Genomic DNA, 26,279 nt, shown 5'->3' on the forward strand with positions numbered 1-26,279 from the left:
AAATAAACTTTGCGCTTTGATGTTAAACTTGTACATTTCACACCATGTTTAATAAAATCCTGTTTTAAACTGCAGTCAATCCCAGCTAGTTAGGACAAGAGGCAGGGGACATCTCCTTCCTTTAACCCTTTGTTTTTATTGGACTCCAGAAGGAAATCATTTAATAGTTCGTAAACTGTATTAACACAAAGCCAAACTTTATTTGTCAAGACTCAGGGATTAAACGACCAAGAGAAGAGAACTAACGTAAACGAGGCTCATCGCTTGTATAAAGAACACGACCTCACTTCAGTTGGAATGCAAATGTGGTTTCATCCTGGATGCAAATCTTTAAGCTTCATAAAATCACAGTGGTCAACCGAAGGTGAATGGATGCAAACGTCAACTCTGGATGTGTTTTTAGACGGCGATTAAAAGCCAGAAACGTGTATTGAAAAAAGGTCACCCTGATTTTATTCTTCAAAACCAGAAACATTTAAATGAAACACTTGAAAACCTGGAGGGGAAAAAAAACAAAAACAACTTTACATTGTAAACAAGCCAGACAGCGGCTCAACGCGGACATGAGAAGTTCTGGTTGGCTGATGAAAGGCACAACTTGGTAAATAAACTCAAAACAAAAAGGAATGTACAGCAAGAGAACTGGAGATGGGAGTCGAGAGAGTCGCTCAGCAGGTCGACAGTGAAGCTCGCTCCAGCCAGAGCTTAAGAGAAGAGGAAAGAAAAATCCAAACGAGGTAGACGTATCTCTAAACTCAAGCATTATGGGTAAATAAATTAACGTTGCTACATGAGAAAGATGGGAGAGGATGTCAAAGATGGCCACGAGCAGTGAAAGGTAACATGAAGCTGTTAATAAAGTGCAGACTGGACAACATTAGAATCACAGGAGTGGATGAACTGAGATGCTACATGAATAAAAATCCGTCAAAACTGGTCGTCGTGACGTCAGATTAGGCACTTAAAACGTTCATCGGCAACATTGGGATCTCTGCACAGGATAGAGTTGTACCTCTCGGACAAACGCTTCGGGAAGGGAACGCGCTTAGAAAAATTGTTAAAACGATTAAGCCATGATGGTGACGCAATAGTTAGCAACTCCTCAAAATAAACCTGAAGTCAAAACAATCCTTCACAAAGTTGGAATTAAAGCAGTTTCAAGTAGGTTTTACATTCAAACTTCTGGATAGACAAAACAAAAATACCCGCATATATATTCATATAAAATAATACAACTACAGTAGTTATATTAGCTTCAACACTCGCGTTGAAATTAGTGGAAGTTTTTCTTCAAAAAGGTTTTTCCTGAAAATGTGATTGTACCTCATGGGAAACAAACAAAAAGGACATTCAGAGTTCAGCCGAGACTAGTTGACCGCGATCTTTCCCTCTTCCATGAAGTGTGGGAAGTGGGATTTGGGAACGCCGTCGGAGCCCGTCTTCTCCATCTCCGCCATGGCGGCGGGGAGGCCGGAGTGGGAGACGTCCATCTTGACCAGGCCCCCTGTGGAGCCGATCATGGGGCCCCCGGCGGGGCTGCCGGGCATGGGGATGCCGCCGCCCTGGATGACGGAGATCTCATTGGTCTTCATGGTGAGGCCGCCGGTGAAGGCCGCGTACTGGTTCCACAGGGAAGGGTCAAAGTTCATCGGCCCGGGGAGGAGTTCTTTCGGCGGGAGGGGGATCATCTCGGGCATCATCTTCGGCTCCGGGCCCATCGCCATCAGCGCCATGGGGTTGTCCAGGGAGAGGCGCTGGCCACGGCGAGAGGCGTTGTTCCACATGTGAGTGCCGATGTGGACCTGGAGACAAGAGGGACACGTGAGCCATGTGTAGAAGGATTTATAATCAGCCATGTCTTGGATCATTGAAGAAGAAAAAAAACATTGCTTGGTTATTTAAACATTTAATATTCCGATGTTCTTCTATACTTGGAAACACTTCCTGTAGTTTCTTGCCAGGAAAACTACTTCCTGTCCCTCAGGTTAATATGAAAAAGTGCATTGATAGACCCGGGTGGGGGGTCTCAAGTTAGTGGAGAGTCAAAATGGAGGATCAGTAGTTTAAAAGCAAACATTGTGTTTGATGTAATGTCCTACAAAATACGAATCCCACCATGTTCTTTGCTGGCATCAACTTATAATGCTAAAATAAAAGATTCAACAGGGTCAAAGTTTACCTTCAGGTTTCCTTTGGTGGTGAAGGCGCGGCCGCAGATGTTGCAGGCGAAAGGCTTCTCCCCGGTGTGAGTGCGCTCGTGGATCTGCAGGGCGCTGGCGGACGAGAAGTTCTTGCCGCAGGCGTTGCACACGTGCAGCTTGGCCGACCTGCGTGGCGCGGACGAGATGGAGGAGGGCATGGCGGTGCCCTGGGGCATGTGGGAGCTGAACAGACCATGCGGGCCCAGAGGGTTCTCGGGGATCTTCATGTCCAGGCTGGCCAGACTCGACGGTATTCTCATGAAGGACATGCCGGGCGATGCTGTGGAGAGCAGCGAGAGTCAGACATGGACGATATGATCGAGGAGGTCAATCATCTTACCATAATCTCCGTTAGTGTACGGGACCCCGGGCTCTTCCTTGATTGGTAGCGGGGCGAAGGTGCTGGCGGCGGTGAGGTCGAGGGCCGAGTTGGACTCGAATCCCCCTTTGCCGTCGCCCTCGGGCTCCAGCGAGGCTCCGTCGCGGCACTGTTCGTTCACGGCGACAGCTTCAGGAGACTTGCTGCTGCTGCTCGTGGTGTTCACCGGAGACGACGAATGGAAAGACGCCGCAGAGTCGGACGCCGAAGGACTGCGGCCGTTCTGGAAGTCCTGCTCTCTGGGGGCCGACGGGGACGCCTTGGAGGCCACTTCGCTCTCCGACGTCGTGCTGCTCTGCCGGTTCAGGGCGAGGGCGGAGGTCAGGTTCTTCAGCACGTCGAGGCTGGAGAACATCGGGACCGTCGACATCTGTTCCTCGGAGGAGACCGGATCCGGGCCGTCGCTCGTCTTCTGGTCCGGTTCTGGGAGCTCCATGCTGGTGTCAAACACGTTGGCGTCCAGGGACATCTCGTCGGGGAGTGGAGAATCCATGGTCTCCGCCGCTTCAAACTGGCTCTCGGGCATGGGTGTGTTCGGGATCTGTCCTCCCATGTGCATGCGGATGTGCTGCTGGAGGACGACGGCGTTGGTGAACTTCTTCTGGCAGATGGGGCAGGAGTGCTGCATCTTCAGGGGGGTGTTCGCTCGGTGTACGCCATAGTGGGCCTTCAGGTTCCCCTTGGTGGAGAAGGCCCGGCCACAGATTTTACACTTGTATGGCCGCTCGCCCGTGTGCGTGCGGTAGTGCATCTTTAGGGAACTCTGGCAGCTCAGCACGCGGTGGCAGATCACGCACTCGTTGGGGTCGCCGGTCCTCTTCTCAAGGCCGTCCACCATCTGCTGGAGCTTGGCCGTCCCGGAGCTCTGCTCCGAGTGGAGGGAGTTTCCATTCAGAAGCTGCAAGGATCCAAAGCCGTCCTTCGGAGCGGCGTCCAAGCCGGCGTCCTGGCTGAAGGTGGAGGACAGGGACGGGGAATTCTCGTTGGCCGATGGAGAAGGTCTTTGCGAGAACGGCTCGCCTCCGAAACCGTCGAACGGCTTGAAGCCTTGAACGGGGGAAGGATGGAACCCGGGCGACTGGTGGCTGATCACCGGCTTCACGTCGGTCATGTTGGACTCGTCCAGCGGCATGGACATCCCGAACGGGATCCCACTGCTGGTGGGAATGTTGTCCAGGTGCTCCGGCACGGGATGAGGGTTCATGGTGATGTTGGGATACTTGTCCCGGTGTCTCTGAAAATGCACTTTGAGGTTTCCTTTGGTGGTGAATCTGTTCCCGCAGATGTTGCACTTGAAGGGCCGCTCTCCGGTGTGGGAGCGCAGGTGGATCTGGAGCGCGCTGTCGTTGCCGAACGTCTTCCCGCAGTACTTGCACTTGTGCTTGTACAGAGACTCTCCGGTCCTGGGCTCTGGAGCCGCGGTCAAGGGTTTGCTCTTCGCCTTCTTGGACGCGTCGATCGCCGACGTCTGGCCGCCGTTGAAGGTTCCGGGGAAGCCGACCGGCGACTGCGGCAGCAACGCCGGCAGTCGACTGACCAGGTCCGGAATTCCCTTCAGTATGTCCATTTTAGAGTTCATGGTGCCCGGTCCTCCTGGAAGAGAGGCCGGCACGCTCGCGGTGAGAGGTAGTTTGCCGGGTTTCAGCGACTCAAGAGAAAGACTTTGAGTTCCCGTTCTCCTCCCGATCAAGGCCGCGGCAGCAGACAGCTGCTGAGAGAGATGCGCTCCGAGGGCTTTTAGAGGATCCATGGCCGCTCCCAGCGAGGTCTGAAGACCCTGTGGCATCATCATGGCTACCTGGATCCGGATCTGCTCCGTCAGCTGGATCTGCTGCAGTTGCTGCTGCTGCAGGCAGACCAGCTGCTCCAGGATCATGGGGACGACCTGCAGCAGCTCCTGCGGCGAGTTCAGGGACACGGAGTTGGACGAGTGTTGGGACACGGCGACCTTCGTGTCGGCCATCGCCTCCAGGGTCACGTTCGTGTCGTGCATGTCGGGCGAGATGTGGTAATTCATCTCCGGGCTCCCGGACAAGTCCTCCTGCCCGAGGTCCTCCACGTCTTCAGTCCGGTCCATGGCGTCCTGGTTAGCCAGGGACAGAGAGTTGCTGCTGGACCGGCTGTCGTCGTGTTCGCTCCCATTAGGAGAGCCTTGGGAATATTCCTCAGGGCCGTCGTTGACGTCGCCGTCCCTCATGATCAGGACCCGCTGGCTCTTGGTGCAGGTCCTCTCGTGCTCCGAGAATTCTGCGTCGTCGAAGAACTCGCCGCAGCACTTGCCGCAGACCTTCGTCTCGTCCATCCGGAAGCGTTTCACCTCATTCCCGACGACGTCCTCCGTCTGTCCCTCGCGTCCTGCAGCAGAAGATGGAGAAGATGAGACGCAGAAACTTTGACACACGGAACTCAAGCAATTTCAGAGGATAAAACAAAAAAATCTAAACAAATATACAAGTTTTAAACCAAATTACATCTTTTACAACACTTTGAATCTCTTACAGTTTATACATAATTAAAAGTTGTGTTTGTAAAAAATATACAATATTCTTATTATGTTTGTTATTTAACAATATGCTTTTTCCAATTCATGAGTTTTCTATTTAATTTCTCTTTAAATAACTCTTAATAATAATAAAATAGGTTTTCTTAAAAGTATTTTTTCATGTTATTTACCCAACAATTTAATCCGCATCATAAACTTTCATTAAACATTTTTGGTAGATATATTTTCATTGGTGTGACATAAAATAAAAGTCTTAGTTCTTCATCCATGTGATCCTAAATCTCCCAGATTTAAAGAGAGAAAATGGAAACTTAAAGTCGAAAAATGATTTTAAAAGAACAAGAAAAATCTAAAAATTGACAGAAAACTGAAGCTTTAACAAAAATTAATACAAGAACTTCTATGAGCACAAATCTTTGTAGTTTAAGATTTCAAATGTAAAAATAAAGAATATCCTTGCGCTGCAATAACTAACATTTCCATTTAGATTATTAATTCAAATTTATACAACAAGTATTAGTACTTTATACTGAGATGATCATATAAATATTTCAGTGGAGGGGAAAATTAATAAAAGTGAGAAAAGAAGAAACACATGAAAGACCATAATAGAAAAACAACATCACTAGACCAAAAACTAAAAAAAAAAAGTGGCTTTAATAAAGAAAAGCATATTCATTTATGACCAGGTTTTAAACGTTTTATAAAAAAAAGGTATTAAAACTAATGGCAAGTTTAATTATTATTTACACTACACTTGCCATTCTTAGTTTCACTTATTTAACCATTAGTTTTATTATACATTCGTTTCTATTGTTCAGATTGTATTTATGAAAAAGAAAAAAAGTTTGAAAATACAAAACGAACATATAGAACATAAACGCATTTAAACTAAACACGCTTATGATAACTGATGTAATCTAACATCGGATCAAAGTTGTTGGAACAATAAATAAATCTGACTTTAGTAACTACAAGCGCAGTCAGAAGTTTCCAACTTTGAATGTGGTCATTGTCCAGAAGAGGGCGACCCTCCACCTCAGGAACGTGTCGGGAGGACAAAGCTGTGAACATGAAATCACTGACTTTAAAAAAAAAAAAAAAGGATATTCTGTGGGTGGCAAATAATCCCCCCTTTATTTCACACTCAGTTTCTCAATAGTTAAATGCTAATGCTCGAGTATGAAACCTGTTAAGAGATCACCAGGAGGCGAGGAGAAGTTGCATGACAATATGAGGGGGGGGGGGGGGGGGGGGGCGCAAAAAGTGCTCGGAAAATATGGAAAGTTTGGAAGGGTCACAGGTCAAGCTCGAGGTTGCATATGGCAACACCAAAAAAAAAAAGGCACCCCCACCCCCCGGGCTCACAAAGGTCTCCATCCCCCCACAGATGCAGGAGAGGAAACAGTCATGCATTAAACTGGGGGATTTATTGCCTTCAGGTCAGCCAGAGTCACATTTCATACAGTTCGAGGCACCTTTGTCTCAGAGGCTCCACGACACTCACCCGCGGGAACTTTCACACAATAAAGTCCGAATATCAAGTTTAAAAAAAAAACAACAACAACTTTCCTAAAGTTTGCTCAATGAATGAAAAGTTTCAATGAGGATTAAAGTGAATATTTTTCCTCTAAAACAAGTGTCGTTTCTTCTCTTCTTTTTCCCCCCCGGAGGGTTCGGTTCATCCCGGGTGAGCGCGCGACACCTGTGGACCCGCAGGACGAGGACTCACCGTCGGAGTTGAGGTGCTGAGGTTTGGCTTGTTTGCGCCTCGACATGCTGCCTCCACGAGAAGCTGGACCGGGATCTCCTCGCTCGGGTCCTCGCGCTGAGCTGCTGCACACGATCGCTCTCCGGCTCGACCGCGCATGTCAGCGTGGTTATGATGATCAATAATGCATTGCGATTTATCCCGGTGCGGCGACACCTGATTGGCTGCGGGCCAGGCCGGCCAAACATTATTCTAATGACGGGGGAGGAGCGAGGGCGGCCCCTGGTCAGCCTCACCCGCCTCACCCTCTCTCTCACCCTCTCTCTCACCCGCTCTCTCACCCTCTCTCTCACCCTGCGGAGAGAGAGAGAGAGTCACCGTGTGTTCGTTCAAACTTTTATTCTAAAATAACTTTGTCTCACTTTCACCTGTGGCGCAGCAGGACTGCAGTGGTCAGTGGCTACGATGAAGACTCACTTCTTCACACTTAAAATAATACTTCCATGAAATACTTTGAAATTAGATTGTTTTTATATATTATTAAAACAATGAAACCCCTTTTTTTATTTCGATGAAAAAAAAAACGGTTGGATGTATTTTTTTAAAGGAGCTTTTTTAAGTTGAATGATCCAAACACAAGAAATGATTACTTTAATCAAAGAAAACTGTTTTAATAACTGAAAATGTGCGTTTTTTATTCAAGAAACTTTATTAGTTGAACATTTTTTGTTTGATTGATGCACCTTTTTTATTTAATTTACTCTTTTTTTAACCAAAGTCTATTCTTATATATATATACTATGAATATATGTATATACATAAATATACAATCAACATATATATATGTATATTTCAATAAAAAATAATAATTCTAACTCCTTCTAACCTTTTTTTTTTTTTCTTGAACAGTTAAAAAAAAATTGCAAATCTAAAAAATATTTTTCAAAAAGTAGTTTTTCATAATTAAAACACTAAAACATTTTCAAACCTCAGACATCAAAACCTTTTCATCAAAAAGTCATTTTATTACTATTGACATTTTTATTTACTTTGATTGAAGCAGCTTTTCTTTTGTTTGAATATATACATTTTTTTATTGACTTTTCTCACACTTTTACTTTACTTGTACAAATATATGTCTTTAGTTGAATACAAAAAAAAACAAATCCACCTCCTTTCATATTTAAATACAACACAAATGTGAACATTCTTTAAACATAACACCTTCACTGGTGAATATCAAATGTAAAGTCAATGTTTGATCTGGTTATTAACTCAAGAAACTTAATGGAAACAGTTCGAATGATGTTTGCATTGAACTCCTGTGATCACACACAACAGTTTGACTGTTGTGTACATTTGTCGTCACTTTCAAACAACACGGGCGTTAAATGTGTGCGAAAGATGGAAACAACAAGAGATTGAAGTTTGAAGAGAGAAATCATTCGTTCACAAGAAAAAAATCATCTTCGGGAAACATTTCAAAATAAAACGAGCACTTTTGTGTCCATAACTGCGATGCTAGACACACAAATAGAGACACAAACAGTTTAGTGCGAGTGAACACAGACGGAGCCTCCAGATCAATGCTCAGAGACACAGATGAGGGTGAGGAGGGTGAGGAGGGCGAGGGTCTGTCTAGACACTTTATTGCCCCCAATAAGAATCCAAACTTGAATACATTCAATCTAAACACGTCAGAGTGAGTCGTAAACTTCCACAGCAGCGGGAACAAGAGCCGGAGAAATGAAAGTGGAGCGTTTGTGGAAACACCAGATGATCACATGACCTGCTGCACACCATGGCTCTCGTTCTCCGCACACAACCTCCGACCATCACCGGCGGACGAGTCACTCGAGCGACGCGACAGAATGACCAGAAAAAAAAACGACATTATTTTGAAGGCTGGACATGTATGTTTGGACGTCTGTGGATTTGAGGTTTTTTTTTATTAAAAGAGCTGAGCTAAAAGGCAAGTTTCATGAAGTGGATGCAATAGAAAAAAAGTGTTATCTGAACTTTAAGAGATGAGAAACCGTATATAAATATATATATAATATAAAATAAATACATTTTAACTTCACACATGTTTGTCCACTTATATATAAATACATTTATATTTATATATAAAAAAGGAAAAACTGCTTTGACAAAATTCAATAATAATTGAAAATGTTATATAAGTATTTGATATAAAAAGAGTAAACAAGTAGATACTATTGAAACCCAATCATTTCACATTGATTACATTGAGAGGAGGATCTCCTTATATGGTCGCTCGAGTGCCTTATAAAACGGGTCAGAACCACATCAGGTGCTGGACTGGAGAGGAAGTCTGAAGGTGAGGGTCCTGTATTAAGCCAGACCTGCGTCCTGAGAGATAAGAAGACCCTTTTTTTGTCTCACGCCGTTTGGTGGTCCAGGTCCGGGGGAGGGGGGGGGGGGGGGGAGTAAGGTTTTTTTGGGGGGGGGTTTGGGGGGTTGGACTCTAACATTCCACAAACAACTTCAGCTGCCCTGAATCTTTCGTCGCAGTTCCTCATCAGACTCAGTCATATCTGGTCAGAGAGGGGGCTGGTCCGGGTGAGTGGTGGAGGGGCAGGGGGGTGAGGGGTGAGAGGGGGGTGAGGGGTGAGGCACACATGGCTGTAATTTAATGGAGAATTGCCCAGCAGTTCCTGTGCAGAGGTAAACACGGCAATAGTCGGGCTTTTGTTACGGCCACTATGACGACCATCAATAAACAATGGAGACAAAGAGTCACTGTATGGAGCAGAGATTCACACTCAGGCTCCAATCAACAGTCGCCGCAGCTCCAGGAGTTCGGATGTTAAAGTATCAGACAAATAATACGTGGATTCGACACGACAGACGGGAGAAGAGACTTCCAGCTGTGCTGAAGATCCTCGGATCTCATCACAGAGTTACTTAAATATTAAACATGATGTTAAACTTCAGTCAGGTGAGGGTAGACAGAAAATACACATGTGATATAATAATAATATAAACACTTGTTAATATTAGTTATATTTATACAAAAACAATACAAATTATTAACTTGAAAAAATCACATGGAAACCAACATATGTAAAAACATGAAAAATAACTTTGATATAAAAATGAAAATATATTCTGGGTGGATTCATTTCAGGTTTTTAAAAATAATACATCATTTTAAACTAACTTTCTCAACTTAATGGACACGTATAAGTAGTAATACTACTAACAAATTTAGAGGTATTTCTAAATCAAAGTCAAAATAAAAAATTAAATTTAACTATTGTAAAACAAATAGTTGATGATATATAAAAGTATATAACATCATATAAAAAGGAGGGAAAATATACAATAATACAATTTCAATTATAATACGATACATATTTCAACACCAAAAGTAATGGAATTCAATATTTAAACATTTTATACAACATTATATAATAAATCAAAGATATATATCTTAAGAGTTCTCGTTAAGAACATTGTGTATAAAGGTTATAATACCAAATAAAAAACAGGGGGAAAATATAAATAATTTCTCAATAATAAAACATTCACCAAAAGTTATTGTTCTTTTACACTTATTTATAAAAATATATATCATAGAAAAATATAATAAATAATAAAACATAATGGAATCATCTTGTAAATAAAGCAGAGAAAGTAAGTCAATATATTTGTTACATTCAACAGTCATACAAAACAAGCCAAAGGTTTTAAAAAAGACTGTTGTCTCTGAAGGAAAATCTTGTTTATTTTAAACCAGAGAGATAAGATAGAAGCAGGGGGGAGACAGTCGGGGGGGAGGGGGGGAGATAGTCTCTCTCGAGGATTGAAGAATTCAAGTCACCAGAGAAACATGAATTCTTCTATAGAACTACATCAACAACTGTATTTCCTCATGAAGCGTCAAGAGCATCAAACGTTGTGAACGGTCGGGGAGCTGGAGGTTTAAGGGCCGGGGGTTGAGGGGGGGGACCGGGGGGCACAAAAGAGAGCCCTTGATAGTGAATGTGCTTGTTGGCTTGAAAGACACCTGGAGGGTTTTTAGGATTCTTCATTGTGGCTTTACAGCAGCCATTGATGGAGCAGCTGTGACGCTCAGAACATCCTCCCGGAGCTCAGATATGGATCGACTAGTTAGCCGTTAGCACGAGGCTAATGTGAACCTGAGACGTAAACAATTCATGCCTGGAGTCGCATCTAAACAAACAGTCCGGAATAAGGTAATTAAAATAGTTGTTGGTCAAATTCCTGAACCTTCAAATTGACACATGTTCTCGTGGATTGTCCAGCAGCTGCTTCCACCAAAAACAACTGCATCTAAGTATAAACTCCACCTGTTGCCATGGTGACTACTTAACCTTAGAGTCCTGAATGCACTGTAACATGGTGGTCACACTCTCCTGCCCCCCCCACCCCTCGCACCGACGCCTCACTTCACGAGGCTGGCCTGGACAGATGTGAGCAGAATCTGGGATCCTGCCTTTATTCAAAGTAATTGGCAGAACATCCCATTGGTTTGAGAACACACACACTTAGGGGTGTGGAAGTCATGATGGGGGGTCTGGCAACAGAAGGAACGATGTGCAGCTAATGTAGCAGATGTGCGTCCACTCGTATTAGCATTAGCATGTTAAGCTTTCGTTGCTGAAGTAGCGTCTAGTACTTTTAATAGTAGCATGTTTTCCGTGTGCAGCTAATGTAAGAGATGAGCGTCTAGTAGTATTAGCATTAGCATGTTAAGCTCGTGTAGCTAATACAGCAGATGTAGTGTAGAAGTATTAGCATAAGCATGTTTAGCTTATGTAGCTATAAAGGCAATATGTGCATATTGTAGCATTAGCATGTTTAGCTTGTGGAACTAAATGAGCAGATATGCACCCAGTATGTTATTATCAGCCTGTTTAGCTTGTGCAGCTAATTTAGCAGATGAGCATCTAGTAGTATTAACATTAGCATGTTTAGCTTGTGAAGCTAATGTAGCAGATTCTCTGTATAACATGTGCTATTAGCATGTTTAGCTTGCAAGACTAATGTTGCAGATATGTGTCTAGTACTTTAGCAGTAGCCTGTTTAGCTTGTGAAGCCAATGTAGCAACTTTTGGAACTCCTGTGTTGTTCTCAGTATTATCTTGACCTTTAAAGTATATATTTTATTGAGTATTGTTTTGATTGTTTAAGCGCTTTGTGACCCTGGTCTAGAAAAGCGCTATAAAAATAAAAATTACTTACTTACTTAGATTTGTCTCTATAACATGTTCCATTATCATCTTAGCATTATCTTTTACTATGAGCATGTTTAGCTTGGGGAGTTCAAGTAGCAGATATGCATCTAGTACTTTATTATTAGCCTGTTGAGCTTGTGCAGCTAATTTAGCAGATGAGCATCTAGTAATATTAGCATCAGCATGTTTAGCTTGTGAAGCTAATTTAGCAAATGTGCAGCTTTCACCATGAGCATTAGCATGTTTAGCTTGTGAAGCTAATTTAGCAGATGAGCATCTAGTAATATTAGCATCAGCATGTTTAGCTTATAAAGCTAATTTAGCAAATGTGCATCTTTTACCATAAGCATTAGCATGTTCAGCTTGTAAGGCTAGTGTAGCAGATGTGCGTCTATGAGTCCGACTGTGAGCTGCTTCTTCAAAGCTACTCTGAAACCTTCAATATGAGTCGACACGATCAATAACTCAGGTGGCGAAGGTGTCCCACAAAGACCCCCCGACGGGTGAGTGGTAAGACCCCCACATCCATATTGATTCAACAAATTTGCCACAAATCATTTTACAAATGCTCGGCGGGGGGGCTTTAGAGGCGAGTGGAAGTGGCCCATTCAGGCCCGTCGCCCCCCCACAGGGCCGGAGCTGCGACTCTTGGCTTGTTTAAGCCGCCGAGGGACTGTGATCCCCCTGACATCTGCATGGTGGGCCGGCCATGTCTGAGGGAGAGAGGGGGGGGGGGTTTGTCTTTAATAATGACTTCTGTGAAAATATCTTTTGTGTTTCAATACATGAGTCTCATTAAAGTACAATTAAAAAAATATTAAAAAATGACGTACTACTTATGATGAGTTATGATGACACAGTTACACACTTCCTACACACTCACCAGTGTCTCACTGGTTCCAAACATTTCAAACATTGTTTAAGTTTATAGTAAGTTCAATGAAAGACCCCCCCCTCCTGTGTGGAGAGCTTAGCTCCGCCCCCTGACTCTTTTTGTGAATGAGAGGCAGCTTTGACCCTTGAGTCGTTCGCGTGTGTCGCCACGTGTTCCGAGTGTGTGCGGTTCACATTAAAATCACGTTCAGTTGAAGAAAATGATGCTTAAATTATTATTATTATTATTATTGACAAACATATTTAATGAATAAACAAATGATTATTAATCAAATTATTTGTCTCTTTTTCAACTTTTTTTTAAATTTTCTTTTCACGATTTTCAAATGTTAAGCAAATGTTTAATGTGTGAAGTTTATGTGTGGTGGGTGTGTACCCCCCCAAACACACCCCCATCCTCGTGCACGTCGACCACTTCCACTAACCTGGGATCTCTTGACCTCTGTAATCAGCGGCACCAGAACAAACCGACGACCCGCTGCAGCTTCAGTTACCCAAGATCGCCGTTTCATTTCAGGCCCCCGGACCATATCCACGACGCTCACGACCTTTCACCCCCACGCGTGTTCGAACCGCACAACCATCGCACAACACCAGGAACATCTAAATATGACGTTAAAGGTTTTTATTTCATGATAAAATAACTTCTAGATCGAATAAATAGTATATTAAATTCAACATATCGACCGCTCTAACTCCTTTCCCACTGGTACTGGAGTAAATTTTCCCGGCCTCGGGTCAGGCAGGAGTCAGAACCACTATGACGAGTGGACTCATGGGGGCGCTGAGCGCTGATGAGAACGACAAACAGGTAATGTGTACAGCAGCTGTCACACGTAAACACTCCTGGATCTGAATGAAAAAGTCCGCGCTAGGGAAGTGGACCCAGGACTCCGCCCTGAGTGCTTCCACAGAAACCCAATCCAACGTGGCGGGCCGTCGCTCATAAAGACGCCACATGAGTGATGAGAGGCGGACGGGTTATGGCGACCCGGGGACGCACAACTCTTCTGCCCCCACGATACACACACACACACACACACACACAGAGCCCAGACTTAAACGTAAACAGAGACAATATTATTAAAGCGGTTGTTGTTGTTGTTTTGGTGATCCACGGTTAGCTTGTTAGCATAGCAACATTGTTTACTAGTTCAACAGCAGAGAATAAACGTGCGTTTTAGTTTGAATTTTTATTCATTTTTAATCATCTTAGTTATCTTCGCGTTTCTTATGTTTCCCCCAAGAAAATAATTTACTTTAAAATCAGTTTTACTGTCAATCAAAGTAGACATCAATGAGTTCATTATCTTAAACATTCTAATCACAAAATTAACTTTACTTTGAGAAAAAACATCTGGATAAAGTAGGTAAGTTTGATGTTTTTTCCACAGACCAGGGTCACAAGGCGCTTACACAACAAAACAAGGATGTTTTACTGTGTATTTGTGCTTCAGGTATGAGTGCTTTTGTCATAAGAGTGTATTGTATTGTACGTGAATGTCAGTGTGTACGCATGCGTACACAATGTGTGTTTTGCTGGTTTGTGAATGTTAGTGTATGAACATGTGTCTTAGTAAAATAAAATAAAAGTAAGGTTAAATTAAATATAATATAATATAATATAATATAATATAATATAATATAATATAATATAATATAATATAAAATAAAATAAAATAAAATAAAATAAAATAAAAAATATAAATACAATCAAGTAAAATATACATTAAGGTTTTCATATACACATTAAATAATCCAAAAAAATAGGTGAAAATGTATTGTGTTAACTGTGTTGTGAGTACAAATCAATGAAGTGGCCTAGGTGTGTGTACTTGTATGGATTGTGAACGTTAGTACGTGAACCTGTGTCTTAATAAAATAAAATAAGTGGCTTGTACATTAAGGATGTCATACACAAATTAAATAAATCCATAAAATAATAAGGAAATGTACTTAACCTTAAGACTTAAAACATCATGAGAGTCGAACCAGCAACCTTTTGTCATCTTTCTATTGAGTTTAGTAGTTAAACTTTTTTCAATGTTTCTATGCGTTCAACTAGTTGTTGATATTTATGACACTCTACACACTAAGATACATACACTTCTTCACTCTTGCCGACACATTTGTGCTCATAAAAAAAAAGCCTTTGATAGTTTAGCCATCTGGCCGGAGCCCAAAAAGTCCTCATAAAAGAGGCCCAAATAAGGTCAGGGGTCACTCCCTCCCTAGGTCAGGGGGCCCTGGAAGGTTGTTATAGTGGACTTTACCAAAGTTGTCAGCCCTGAGCTGCCGCGGCCAAAATTACAGCGCATTCTTGGCTTTTTTAACAAGTGTTGTGTTACAGTCGCACCTCAGATGTTCCTGTGCTGCCGGGAACGTCGTAAACCGAGCGCGCTAGCTGCTAACGTAGCGCCGCGCCGCTCAACGGAGAGTGTAGGGTTGCCATGGCGACAAGATGTTTCGTAAAACCAGCGACAACCAGGTCGTTTTTTTTTGGCATCAGCAAGACTTCCTGTCCGTGTGACGTAAGAGCTGCGACATTGGTCAACGTGTAGTACATTAACGGGGGCCCCCCGAGGGGCCGTCATTAACCCTGACCCGGAGACCCCCTGACGAAAGAGTCCACTCCTGTCTCAGATCAGACACCATCACCGGATGGACAATCGTCAGGACTATTAATAAGTTGTTACTAGTCCTTCATATCTACCTCACGATTCAAACAAACCACCTGAGATATTGTGGCCCCTCTGTGACCCCAAAACAAAGCCCGTGTTTCCACCACACAGCTGCTCTCACGGCGGACATGGACGCCATGGTCCACTCGCTCCCTGAAGCCAGCGCTCGAGGGTCCAGTTTCAGAGGAGAAGTGGCGGAGACGACGAGCTCCATTAAACACCACTGAAGAAGAGGATACGTCGCTGTGAAGTGGAAACACGCTCCGGCGAGGTCCAGCACGTTTCAAAATAAAAGCTTCCAATCGCTTCACGTCATCAGGAAAAATGACCTTCGACCTCTGATGATCACAAAACCTAGAGACGCAACTAAACTTTTGTATTACACTGAAAACTAATAGACGTTTTACTTCAAAATGAATAAAGAAAACAACCTGTGATACAATAAAAATAAAAACCACAAATCAAGCCATGGGTTGATACCAAAATAAAAGCTTAAAAACTGAAACTAATAATTATGACAATTATGTTTTTAAAGTCAGATTTAAATGAGAGTTAAAAAATCTTTTAATGAGACTAGGAATGAAAACGGAACGGAATATAATGACAAAACAAAAATAGAACTTTACACATAAGAATGATTTTTGTCAAAGTCTGAGAAAATAAAAGATGAGAATTACAAAATGAAAAAAAGCTTTTTTCAAATATATTCCGAAAGTGTTATCGTGTATTTTATCCCTTTATCTGACTTTTAACCGTAAATCATTCAAACATCTACCAAGACCACTGTTCAAATGATCAAATTAAACATTTCCTGACGTGGAAAACTTCAAAATAAAAGCCATATATGTTGGTGTGATTCTTAATAAAAACTAATTGAATATATTCAATATACATTCAGTGAGTTTACTCCAAAATAAAAGCTCAGAGACACAATAACTTGAAGCTCAAACTGTGGTGAACGTCTCTACTTTCTCATAATGAAGATGAAAACTTCACGGTGTTGGCCCCGGGTGTAAGGAGGGGTCTTCACAACTGTGAGGAGGGGTCTTCCCAACACTGTTATTAATCTTTGTTGGTGGTTTTAGTCTCGGACGGTCAAGAGTCGGACGCTGCTATTTATTTCCAGTTGATAGTTGTATCTGGAGAGTGTGTTTGTGCGTCAGATAAGCCGCGGCCGCATGCACCTCGTCATCTGTCCGGACCTCCCAGAGGTGACGAGAAGTGGGCTCCGAGCTAAGAAGATCATGTGACCCCTAAAAACTTCACCCTAATCCCTGTCTGACCAGAGGAGTCTCTTGGATCCGATCTCACTTCTGAAGAATCTGAAATCGAAACATAAATCAACTTTTTTTTATTGATTTATTTTCTTTTGATCAGAATTCATTTCCAAACCATTTCCCAATTTTTCCTAACTCGCCCCTCCCCCGTGTGCGCCCCTCTACCTCCCCCCCGGTGGGAGGAGGGGGTGACAGAAATCCCAAACCATCTGAATCCCTTTTAAGAGAGTAATTATTCCAGTGACGCATTCCTTCCCAGAAGAGGAGGAATGTGACGCAACAGTGTTCAACTGTGGAGCAGAAACTCAAGCGAAAATATATATATATTTTTTTAAGTTTCTCACGACAATAAAGTTATTTTAATATTAAATTATATATTTTTAATATTAAATGTGTCAAACAATGTCCTTCAGGGGGCAGCAGTGAGCACCAGCTGAAGAGGAAGAAGAGTCGCAGTAAATATTTTAGACTTGAAGTCGACTTTCCTGACATTTGAGACCCGGGGCTGACGACCAGGATGGTGTCCCGGGTCGACGACCAGGATGGTGTCCGGGGGGTCGATCTTTAATTCTTTAAAAGTGTCTCTTCGGCGAAGAATCCTGGTTCGACTCTGGTGCATATTGTTGTTTGTTGACATTCCTGCCGAGTTCACGTGAAGCAGTTGTTGCTGCTGCTGTTTCCATCTGTGCCTGCAGAGCGGCGATAATCCCCGACAACTGCTGCATTTTAAAGACCCCCCCCCTCTTTAAATTGTATTAATTACCCCCCCCTAGGAGAGCAAACACATGTTTAAATCACAACATTCTTCGATAATCAGAACTTCAATTACTCAAGACTTATTGATCATTTCATCCATCACTCACACCTGCCCAACTCGTTTTATTCTTCCCTCATCATTCGTTTAATCATTGATTTAATAAAGATGATAAATCAATGAATGGATTCTGTTAATCCATACATTCATCCATTCATCCATCTATCATCTCATTAATCCTCATATATGGTGACATTATGATCCATGTTTTATAAAGTTGTCGTCGCCTCAGGAACTAAGTTCTCTTCGTCCTTATTGTCAATAAAAAAAAAAGTTCCTCCTCCCTCTTGTCTATTCTTCTTCCAGCGGCTCGTCAATCAGTCTCAGGAATCCGTGGACTGACAGCTCGCGTCTCATCCGTGCTGTTTTTAAAGGCCATTGTTGTTATCAGAGCGCGGCGCTCTTATCTGGCTCTCAGGGAAACTGTATTGGAGCAGAAACAATCGTGATGGATGGAGAACATTCCCCCGGAGGTGTCGGGTGACTCTTCCTGGACGAGATGCGTCCGAGAGCAACTTCTCTACGTTCAAGTCATTATCCAGCAGTGACGGCAGGAAGTGGCCCCGGGGCCGGTGTTTGGGGGGGGGGTCCAGATATTGTTTTGTGGACCTCATTAATGAAGAGTTCGGATCCTAAATATGAACATGTCGAACAGAGGTTCTGTGTGTCGTCATGATCACATCGATGAACGGCTGAAGTTTCAAGGAAACTTAAAGACGGAGCTTTTAAGGGCAAAAACTATTTGTTTAATCATGGTTTAATCAATCATATTTAATATTAAACAATATCTTATTTAGTTTAAAATGAATGAACGTGGTTATTACACTTCATTACAGGCACAGATTTAATCAATATTTTAATAATTCAAAATAAATAACAATGTGTCGTTTTACTTCTGAATACATTGGTTCAGATCATTAAAAAAATAATAATTATAAAACGTTAACTTATATATTAGTTATTTTTCTATTTTAAATTGTAGTAATAAAAAATATATATATATTTGTGGCAATTATATTATTATCTTCTTTAATAAATACACATTTAATCATGAATAGTTAGATTATTGTTTTATTAAATGTAATGCATTTTATTAATTATTGATTTATATGCATTTTTATGTCTTTTTTAAATTTAATTAATATCCATTATTACATTCACGTTATTCTACTTTTATATTGTGTAACGGCACCACGACAAAGTATTAAACAATATCAGATTTGCTTTAAAAAAAAAAAAGCATTATTAAAAAAGTGAATAAATATTTTATTAATTCAAAATAAATAACGATGTGTCGTTTCAGTTCCAAATCCATTGGTTCAGATCATTAAAATGAAAATATGAAAAATATTTAATTTCCTTTTTATTTGACGAATTAATAATCCATTGTTACACTTATTAATTATAAATCATTCACTTATATGTTAATTTGTTCAAATTGAAGTAATAAAATTAAAAAAAAGATTTATATTTGTAATAATATTATTGTTGACTTGAATAAATACACATTTAATGATTAATGGTTTAATTAAATGTTTTATTTTTATTTTTTATTAATATTGATTTATATGCCTTTTCATGGTCCCTTATTTTATTTAATTAATATCAGTTATTACATTCATATTATTTTATTTTATTCTTTAATGACATCACAACAACTTGTCTCTTTACAACTGATTCTCTCTGACACTCATTGTCGAAGATCATTCCGACACCGTTTTTTTAATCTTGATTTGTGAAATAAACCCTCGGCCCCTCCTCACGCCGCAGACTCACATTTCCATGTGAAGAAAAGCAGAAATCTCATTTATAAGTACATTCAGAGCCACAATAACGGCATTAGCGCGACAAAGAAGATGCTAATGCAGGCTGGGATGCATGTGTAAAGACCCCGAGATGCTTTTATGTTCACGCAGCTGCAGGAGAGTTTTCTGCTCACGGCGGAGAATAATGTGTTGAATATCAACTGTTGCATCAGATCATAATTCAACGTGTCATTTTAATTTTGAATACTATTTCTGATTCATATTTCTATATTTGAACTTTCCTTGATCCATCATTTAAGACGTTGATTTAAAACAAATCAATATGTAAGAAAGTATTAAAAAAAGACTTAAACTTCACCAGGGTTGAGTCGAACATGGTTTAACTAGTTTATATTATTTATAAGACACGTGATATGAACGCGACACAAAGGTCCGTATGTTCGCGGCTCAGCGGCCGCTGATAACGCAGTGGTCGGGGGTTGAATCTCCAATGCTAATAAAACACACGTCAACATTCCTGACGCGTTATCAAAACATCTTCCTCCCCCAGAGAGAACACACACCAGTTTTGAGGAGGGATCGCACGAACACACCCGGCTCAATAAAAACAAGGAAGACGCTAATTCAACCTGGTGGACCAGGTGACTTGAGATAAGTTAAGTGGTTCGGTAAAGAGAGGCGAGGTGGATTCATTTGAATACAGTGACGCAGGTTAGTTGAGTCAATAAAGAATCAACTCTTTAAGTTACTTTCTTAAAAGAATATTGAGTTAAAGACTTATTGACTTAGAATCTGATTATTAGCTCAAGTCTAGTTGGTTAATAAGTCATAGTTAGTAGTTATGTTGAGTACGCAATAATATCCACACTTCAAGTTGAGCGAAGGTTCTGAAGTTGAGTTAAATAAACCATTATTCCAAGTTAAGATATTATGAAAGTAGGATCGGTCAAGTTAGATTCGACTACATAAGTTTAGTTTAAAGAATGTGTGTAAGATTAAGGAATACTCTAGGTTAGGTGAAGATAAAAGTTAAATACATTTACAGATATTCAGATAGAGATGAATAATTAAAGAACAGCTAACTAGGTTCAGATGAATGATCATTAAATCAAAACAAATTAAGTTTTACTTAGTCGGTTTAAGTTTAAGCCAGGTTTAATAATTAAGTCAATAAAGTCCACTTCAGGTTGAGCCATCTCAGGTTTTTAGTTAAAGTCGAGTTAAGTTAAGTGGAATTTTGTTTATCTTTTGAAATCATTTTACACAATTATATTCAAAGTCAAAGTTTTTTAAGATGACTTAGTTAAGCTAGTTAAACTTGTGTTGAATTAAAGAATATTCTAGGTTTGGTTAAGATGTTATAAAAGTTAAAAACATTCACAGATATTTAATTATTTTGTCAATATTGTCAACTATAGGTTGAGTTTTCCCGGGTTCTAGTTGATAAGATAAGATAGGTTAAGTTAATTTGAATTTAGTTAATAAGTAAACTTCAGAATAACTTTGCGTTTGAAACATTCACACAAAAATATCTACATTTCAAAGTTCAGGAGAGTTTTTTAACTTAATTTAGGTTATTTATTATTTAAGTTTGGGTTAAATCAGTGAATAATCCGGGTCAAGTTAAGATATAAATGTTGGTTAAGATTCAACTAGACTAGATTGATTTTAAGGACTGGTAACTATGGTTAGATTCATTTATTTGCAGTTTAATCAACTAAGTTCTACCTAATAGTTTAAGTTCTACATCAGATTGAGTTGTCGCTGGTTCTAGTCACTGCTTGGTAAAGGTAAGTTAAGGTCAGGTCGTGGACGTCTCCAGGTGATCATCTCAGGGCGTGTTTGGAGAGAAGGTGTCGTCGGGAAACTTTCCACGACTCTGGAGATTTCTGTGGATTCATCAGCCATTGTTTCTGCTCGACAGGCATTTATGATGTCACTGCAAACATAAGCTTTGTCCTCGGATGAAAGATCAGTCAGGGTTCGTGCCCCGTCGGGGTCAAACAAACACGGAATATGGCTCCGATGGCTCATGGTGGGAGGTGCTGGGGTGGTGGGGGGGGGGGGGGTCCTCTTTAGTGGTCAGTTTAGGACACACACACTCATGTATACACACAAATATATTGATCAATAGTGGACTTAAAAATGGCTGCTTTTGTCATTGAACGAGTGGGATAGTTTTGGGAAAGATGGACGGATGAACGGGGGTCAGTTGGATGAACGGGGGTTCAGTTGGATGAACGGGGGTTCAGTTGGATGAACGGGGGTCAGTTGGATGACGGGAGGAAATATTGTTGGACGAGTGAAGTGAGGGCTGATGGGAAGACGAGGTGAACGGAGGATGAATGAAAAGCTGAATGAAAGGAAACTTCAGGTTTTTTCTGAACTCACACACACACACGCACACACACACGCACACACACACACGAGGAACAATGTCAGAGTGTGTGTGAGGATCAGATTTCCATGGTGTTTGTTTTCTCAGGATCAGGCGAGTGTCAACAAAGAATATTCTGGAATTTCTCACACGTTTGCGAGTGAGAAAGAAACGCACACATGTTGTGCTGCATCATCAGTGGACGCTGCGGAGAATTAAAGACATTTCTGGTCAAGTCGGATGAGAATAAGTCAGATTCATATCTGATATTGTTTAATATTCCTCATATTTTAAGATAGGATAAGTTTGTCTTAATTGTTGACCTTTAACTGATTCTTTTCCTCATTGATGTCTTTCATTTTTAAGTTTATTCTTGTTTTGTTCTTTTCTGACGTCGACGACTATCGTCTTGTTGGCAACTGGTGGATTATTTTGTTATGACGCAGCTCAACACAACATTTGAGTGACATTTGAGTGGGACGACAATAGTTTTGTGATCAAGAAAACTAAACTTTACACAAAAGAACGTCTCTTAAACTCTCTTAAACTCTGATCCGGCTCCATGTTTTTGTTTAGAGGACTTAACACAAGTTATACAGTGAGCGAAAAGTATAAAATCAAGCTCAACATGTTTAAATTATTATTTAATTGTAGTTTATATGACCTTTTATTTTCCCAAAAATGTAATACATTTTTTTTAAAACATGATTTTATATCTACTTAAATCATCTCAAGGGGCGATAAATACACACTTAAATGACAAAAGTTGAGGTAAAAAAACTAAAACAAACAAGCAGGGACTAGCAATGAATAATAAAAATTAATTATTTATTATTGTCATTGATTATATGAGTTTCTACTTGACCTTTGACCTCATTAAAGACGCATGAATACAGTCAAAGGAGCCGCACGTTGCCCAGTTATGGTGTGAATAATACATAAGTTATTATTTTCACACAAACATCTGAACTATTTAGTTTTACTTTGAATCACTAAAACTTTCCTTCATAGTCTCATAAATGCACTATTAAATATAGTAATACATCATGGATAAAATATATTATTGTTGTTGTTGTTGTCAAGTAAATCTAATCATTTATTACAAACATTATTTTATTGACTCGTATAGAAAACAGATCTTTTACGTCCAACAATTCAAAATGGCTTCCGTTGAAATACAAGTTGAGATGCTAAGACATCATTAAACCTTTTTTTTTGTGATAAAAGCGTTAAATGAAAAGGTTCCCGATGAAAAGAACAGAGATTCCATGTTTTCTCTGCGGCCGGACGGAGACGAAAGCAGCGACCGCAGCAAAAACAACAACATGTTTCTGGCGATAAATGCCAAAAAAGTGCAAATCAGCAAAGCGCCGACACACAAAACCGGCTGCTGACTGGTCGGAATGAAGACAAATCTGATGCAACATTGGGGATAAAAGAGGACGAGCGGGACAATGGGTTCAGCTCCGGCTCTCAAACAATCATCAAGACAAAAGCTTGTTTACATCCGTCAGTGGCCGCCGCTGCCCAACACTGACCCGGACCCCAGCGTCGAACCAGCGTCTTCCTTGAACCCTCTTTCTGCAGGAGCGCCTGACGGACACGCAGCTGATTGGTCGAGGATGGAAGACCCCCCCACACCCCCCCCTCGCTGAGGAATGGTTGTTAAATCTTTTAGTCTTAAAGCAACAAGAGAGAAGACACTGGCAGGATCAACACTTCCTGGACTCGCAGGAACAACAAGCTGCTCACTGAAGACGTCGAGATCTTTTTCTCAGAGGACCGTAAATTATGTGACGCGTCGCACGACAGACACGAACATCCTCCGAAATCAATCAATCATATAGTCAGGCTATTTCAACTGTCAGTATAATTATAACCTATACTTTTTTTTATTTAAATAAAAATATTATTTTTCAGATAAAATAAACATGAAAATATAAAAATAAATACAAATATTTACTCATATTTAACTTATATAGTCAGACAATTTTAACTAATATTAAAATTACTTATTATTTATACTTTATATTTTAAATGGATACTCTTTTCATATAAAATAAACATGACATATCAAATAAATACAAATATTTACTTTTATTTAACTTATATAGTCAGACAATTTTAACTAATCTTAAAATTACTTATTATTTATACTTTATATTTTAAATGGATACTCTTTTCATATAAAATAAACATGAAAATATAAAAATAAATACAAATAATTAATAATATTTAACTTATATAGTGGGACAATTTTAACTAATATTAAAAATACATATTATTTATACTTTATATTTTAAATGGATCCTTTTTTTCATATAAAATAAAGATGATAATATAAAAATAAATCCTTATATTTACTAATATTTAACTTACATAGTCAGACAATTTTAACTAATATTAAAAGTACTTATTATTTATACTTTATATTTTAAATGGATACTTTTTTCTTATAAAATAAACATGAAATATCAAAATAAATACAAATATATTTGACATAAATTGACAAACAAACGTTTAACATCATATTTAAGACTTAGTTTTGACATTTGTGAGTTTAAAATCGACTTAAAAAAAAAGAAACGTATATATCGTCAGACAATTTAAACCAGGAGTTCAAGTACTTTTGATTTATATTATACAGTATTTTCAATTGATACTTGTTCCGTTAAAATAAACATGAAAATATAAAAATAAGTCACAATATATTCTATATAAAAGTACATACAAATATTCTACATCATATTTAATAATTTGTTTTGACAATTGTGAGTTTAAAAATCAACTTAAATAGTTTGAGAATTTTAACCAGTAGTTTAAGTACTTATAATGTATCCTTTATATTTAAATGGATACTTTTCAGATAAAATAAACATGAAAGAATTAAAATAAATACAAATATATTTTGAATAAATGGACAAACAAATGTTTAACATCATATTTAAGACTTAGTTCTGACATGCGAGTTAAAAATCTACTTCAAAAAAATAATATTAACCAGTAGTATAAGTACTTACAATTTATATTATATTTTAAATGGATACCTTTTCAAATAAAATAAACATGAAAAAAACAAATAAATAAAAATATTCAACATCATATTTAAGAATTAGTTTTTACATTTGTGAGCTAAAAAAACTACCTAAATTGTCAGACAATTTAAACCAGTAGTTCAAGTACTTATCATTTATATTATACAGTATTTTAAATTGAAACTTTTTCAAGTAAAATAGACATGAAAATATCAAAATAAGTCACAATATATTCAACATAAAAGTACTTTGATAACTTGGTTCGATACTTTTTCCCATGAAATAAACAAAAAAAATACACAAACGGACAAATATTTAATAATATTTAATATTTAAGAATTAATTTAGACATTTGTGAGCCTTATAAATAATTGAAATAACGTTCTTCCAAATGTACTTTGGTATAAACCAGAACGAGCGTCCAGCAGCTGCTGTGGGCTTTATTTTTCGGGGGGAGTCTGTGGGTGGGAGTTTGAGGAGCAGGGTGTGGGAGGAGGGTATTTATGACCCATTCAAAGGGTCTCAAACACAGGAAGGAAGGAAATGAGAAGAGCAATAGAAAATCAAGAGGTGAAGAAAAATCCTGCAGCTTTAAAAAAAGAACAACAAACAAACAAAAAGCTGAGTTGTTTATGTGTCGACAATAAACAACCCAGAGTGATTTAAACGGCTTTGTCAACGTGACTTTATCGATAAAACTGATGTCGACTCACATAAATAAAATAGATTTCAACTCCTTTTAGTTAAAATTTTTAATTTAATCGATTAAAAACTTAAATGTACTTCCTCACCATTTAACTATTTACCTAATAATTGGTATTATATTTCTTATTTTTAAAGTATTTGATCTTGATTCTCTTTCAGTTTGAGGATATTTTTTATTTTAGTCGAGTCTATTTAAAAAAAACCTTCATATTCATTGAAATAAATGTTGTTTTTCTGCATCAATTTGTCATTTAAGCTCATGATGATTCCTCCAAGTTGACAATAAAGTTCCATAAATGTTTGACGTCCACTGACCTGCAGAGTGATGTCACACAGGGGGGAGGAGCAGGGTGTTGGGGGGGGGGGGGGGGGGGGGGGGGGTGGTCCTCCTGGAGGGTACTTCAGGATTAGAGCCTGGAAGTCTGTCAGATAAAAGATCAAAGACAGCTCTTTTTAGTTTCCTCACCGATACTCGTCCTCCTCTGGGACGTCCGTCCGGCTCCGGGGATCAGATGTCGCCACTTATGTGTCATTATTCACGTGTGAGAAATGAGCTTTTAATGAGCAGAGTCACCTGTTAATAACACGTTTAAATTAAAGTATTGACGGAATATGACCAGCGGCTCGACACTGTCTCCATCTAGTGGCGACTCAAGGAAACGTCATTGTTTCCAGAAAACAAACGGGAATAATGTGTTTAACATGATAGAA

At 39.8% G+C, this 26,279-nt stretch overlaps 1 protein-coding gene across 2 annotated transcripts; it reads right to left on the bottom strand.

The window, feature by feature from the left end:
• Nucleotides 1-438: 438 nt before the first annotated feature.
• Nucleotides 439-25,938, bottom strand: sall4 (spalt-like transcription factor 4). Of its 2 annotated transcripts, none has more exons than XM_087780804.1 (4): nucleotides 25,884-25,938; nucleotides 2,542-4,935; nucleotides 2,180-2,481; nucleotides 439-1,802 (listed from the first exon to the last, which is right to left on the bottom strand). In XM_087780804.1, the coding sequence occupies exons 2-4, from the start codon at nucleotides 4,880-4,882 to the stop codon at nucleotides 1,368-1,370; spliced, it is 3,078 nt and encodes a 1,025-aa protein (XP_087636930.1). In that variant the 5' UTR covers nucleotides 4,883-4,935; nucleotides 25,884-25,938; the 3' UTR covers nucleotides 439-1,367. The 2 variants fall into 2 exon arrangements, with proteins under 2 accessions (XP_087636930.1, XP_087636929.1); XM_087780803.1 differs by lacking the exon at nucleotides 25,884-25,938 and adding an exon at nucleotides 6,816-6,999.
• Between the last annotated feature and the right edge of the window lie 341 nt (nucleotides 25,939-26,279).

Source organism: Callionymus lyra, chromosome 19 (assembly GCF_982586985.1).
Source record: "Callionymus lyra chromosome 19, fCalLyr1.hap1.1, whole genome shotgun sequence".
NCBI classification, from domain to species: domain Eukaryota; kingdom Metazoa; phylum Chordata; class Actinopteri; order Syngnathiformes; family Callionymidae; genus Callionymus; species Callionymus lyra.

Excerpts from the sequence above, each read along its gene's own strand:
- sall4 (XM_087780803.1), bottom strand. The coding sequence starts at position 6,861 with ATGTCGAGGCGCAAACAAGCCAAACCTCAGCACCTCAACTCCGACG. Across the intron at positions 2,482-2,541 it reads GTACACTAACGGAGATTATG|CATCGCCCGGCATGTCCTTC; the intron begins GTAAGATGATTG and ends TGCTCTCCACAG. Across the intron at positions 1,803-2,179 it reads CCACCAAAGGAAACCTGAAG|GTCCACATCGGCACTCACAT; the intron begins GTAAACTTTGAC and ends TCTTGTCTCCAG.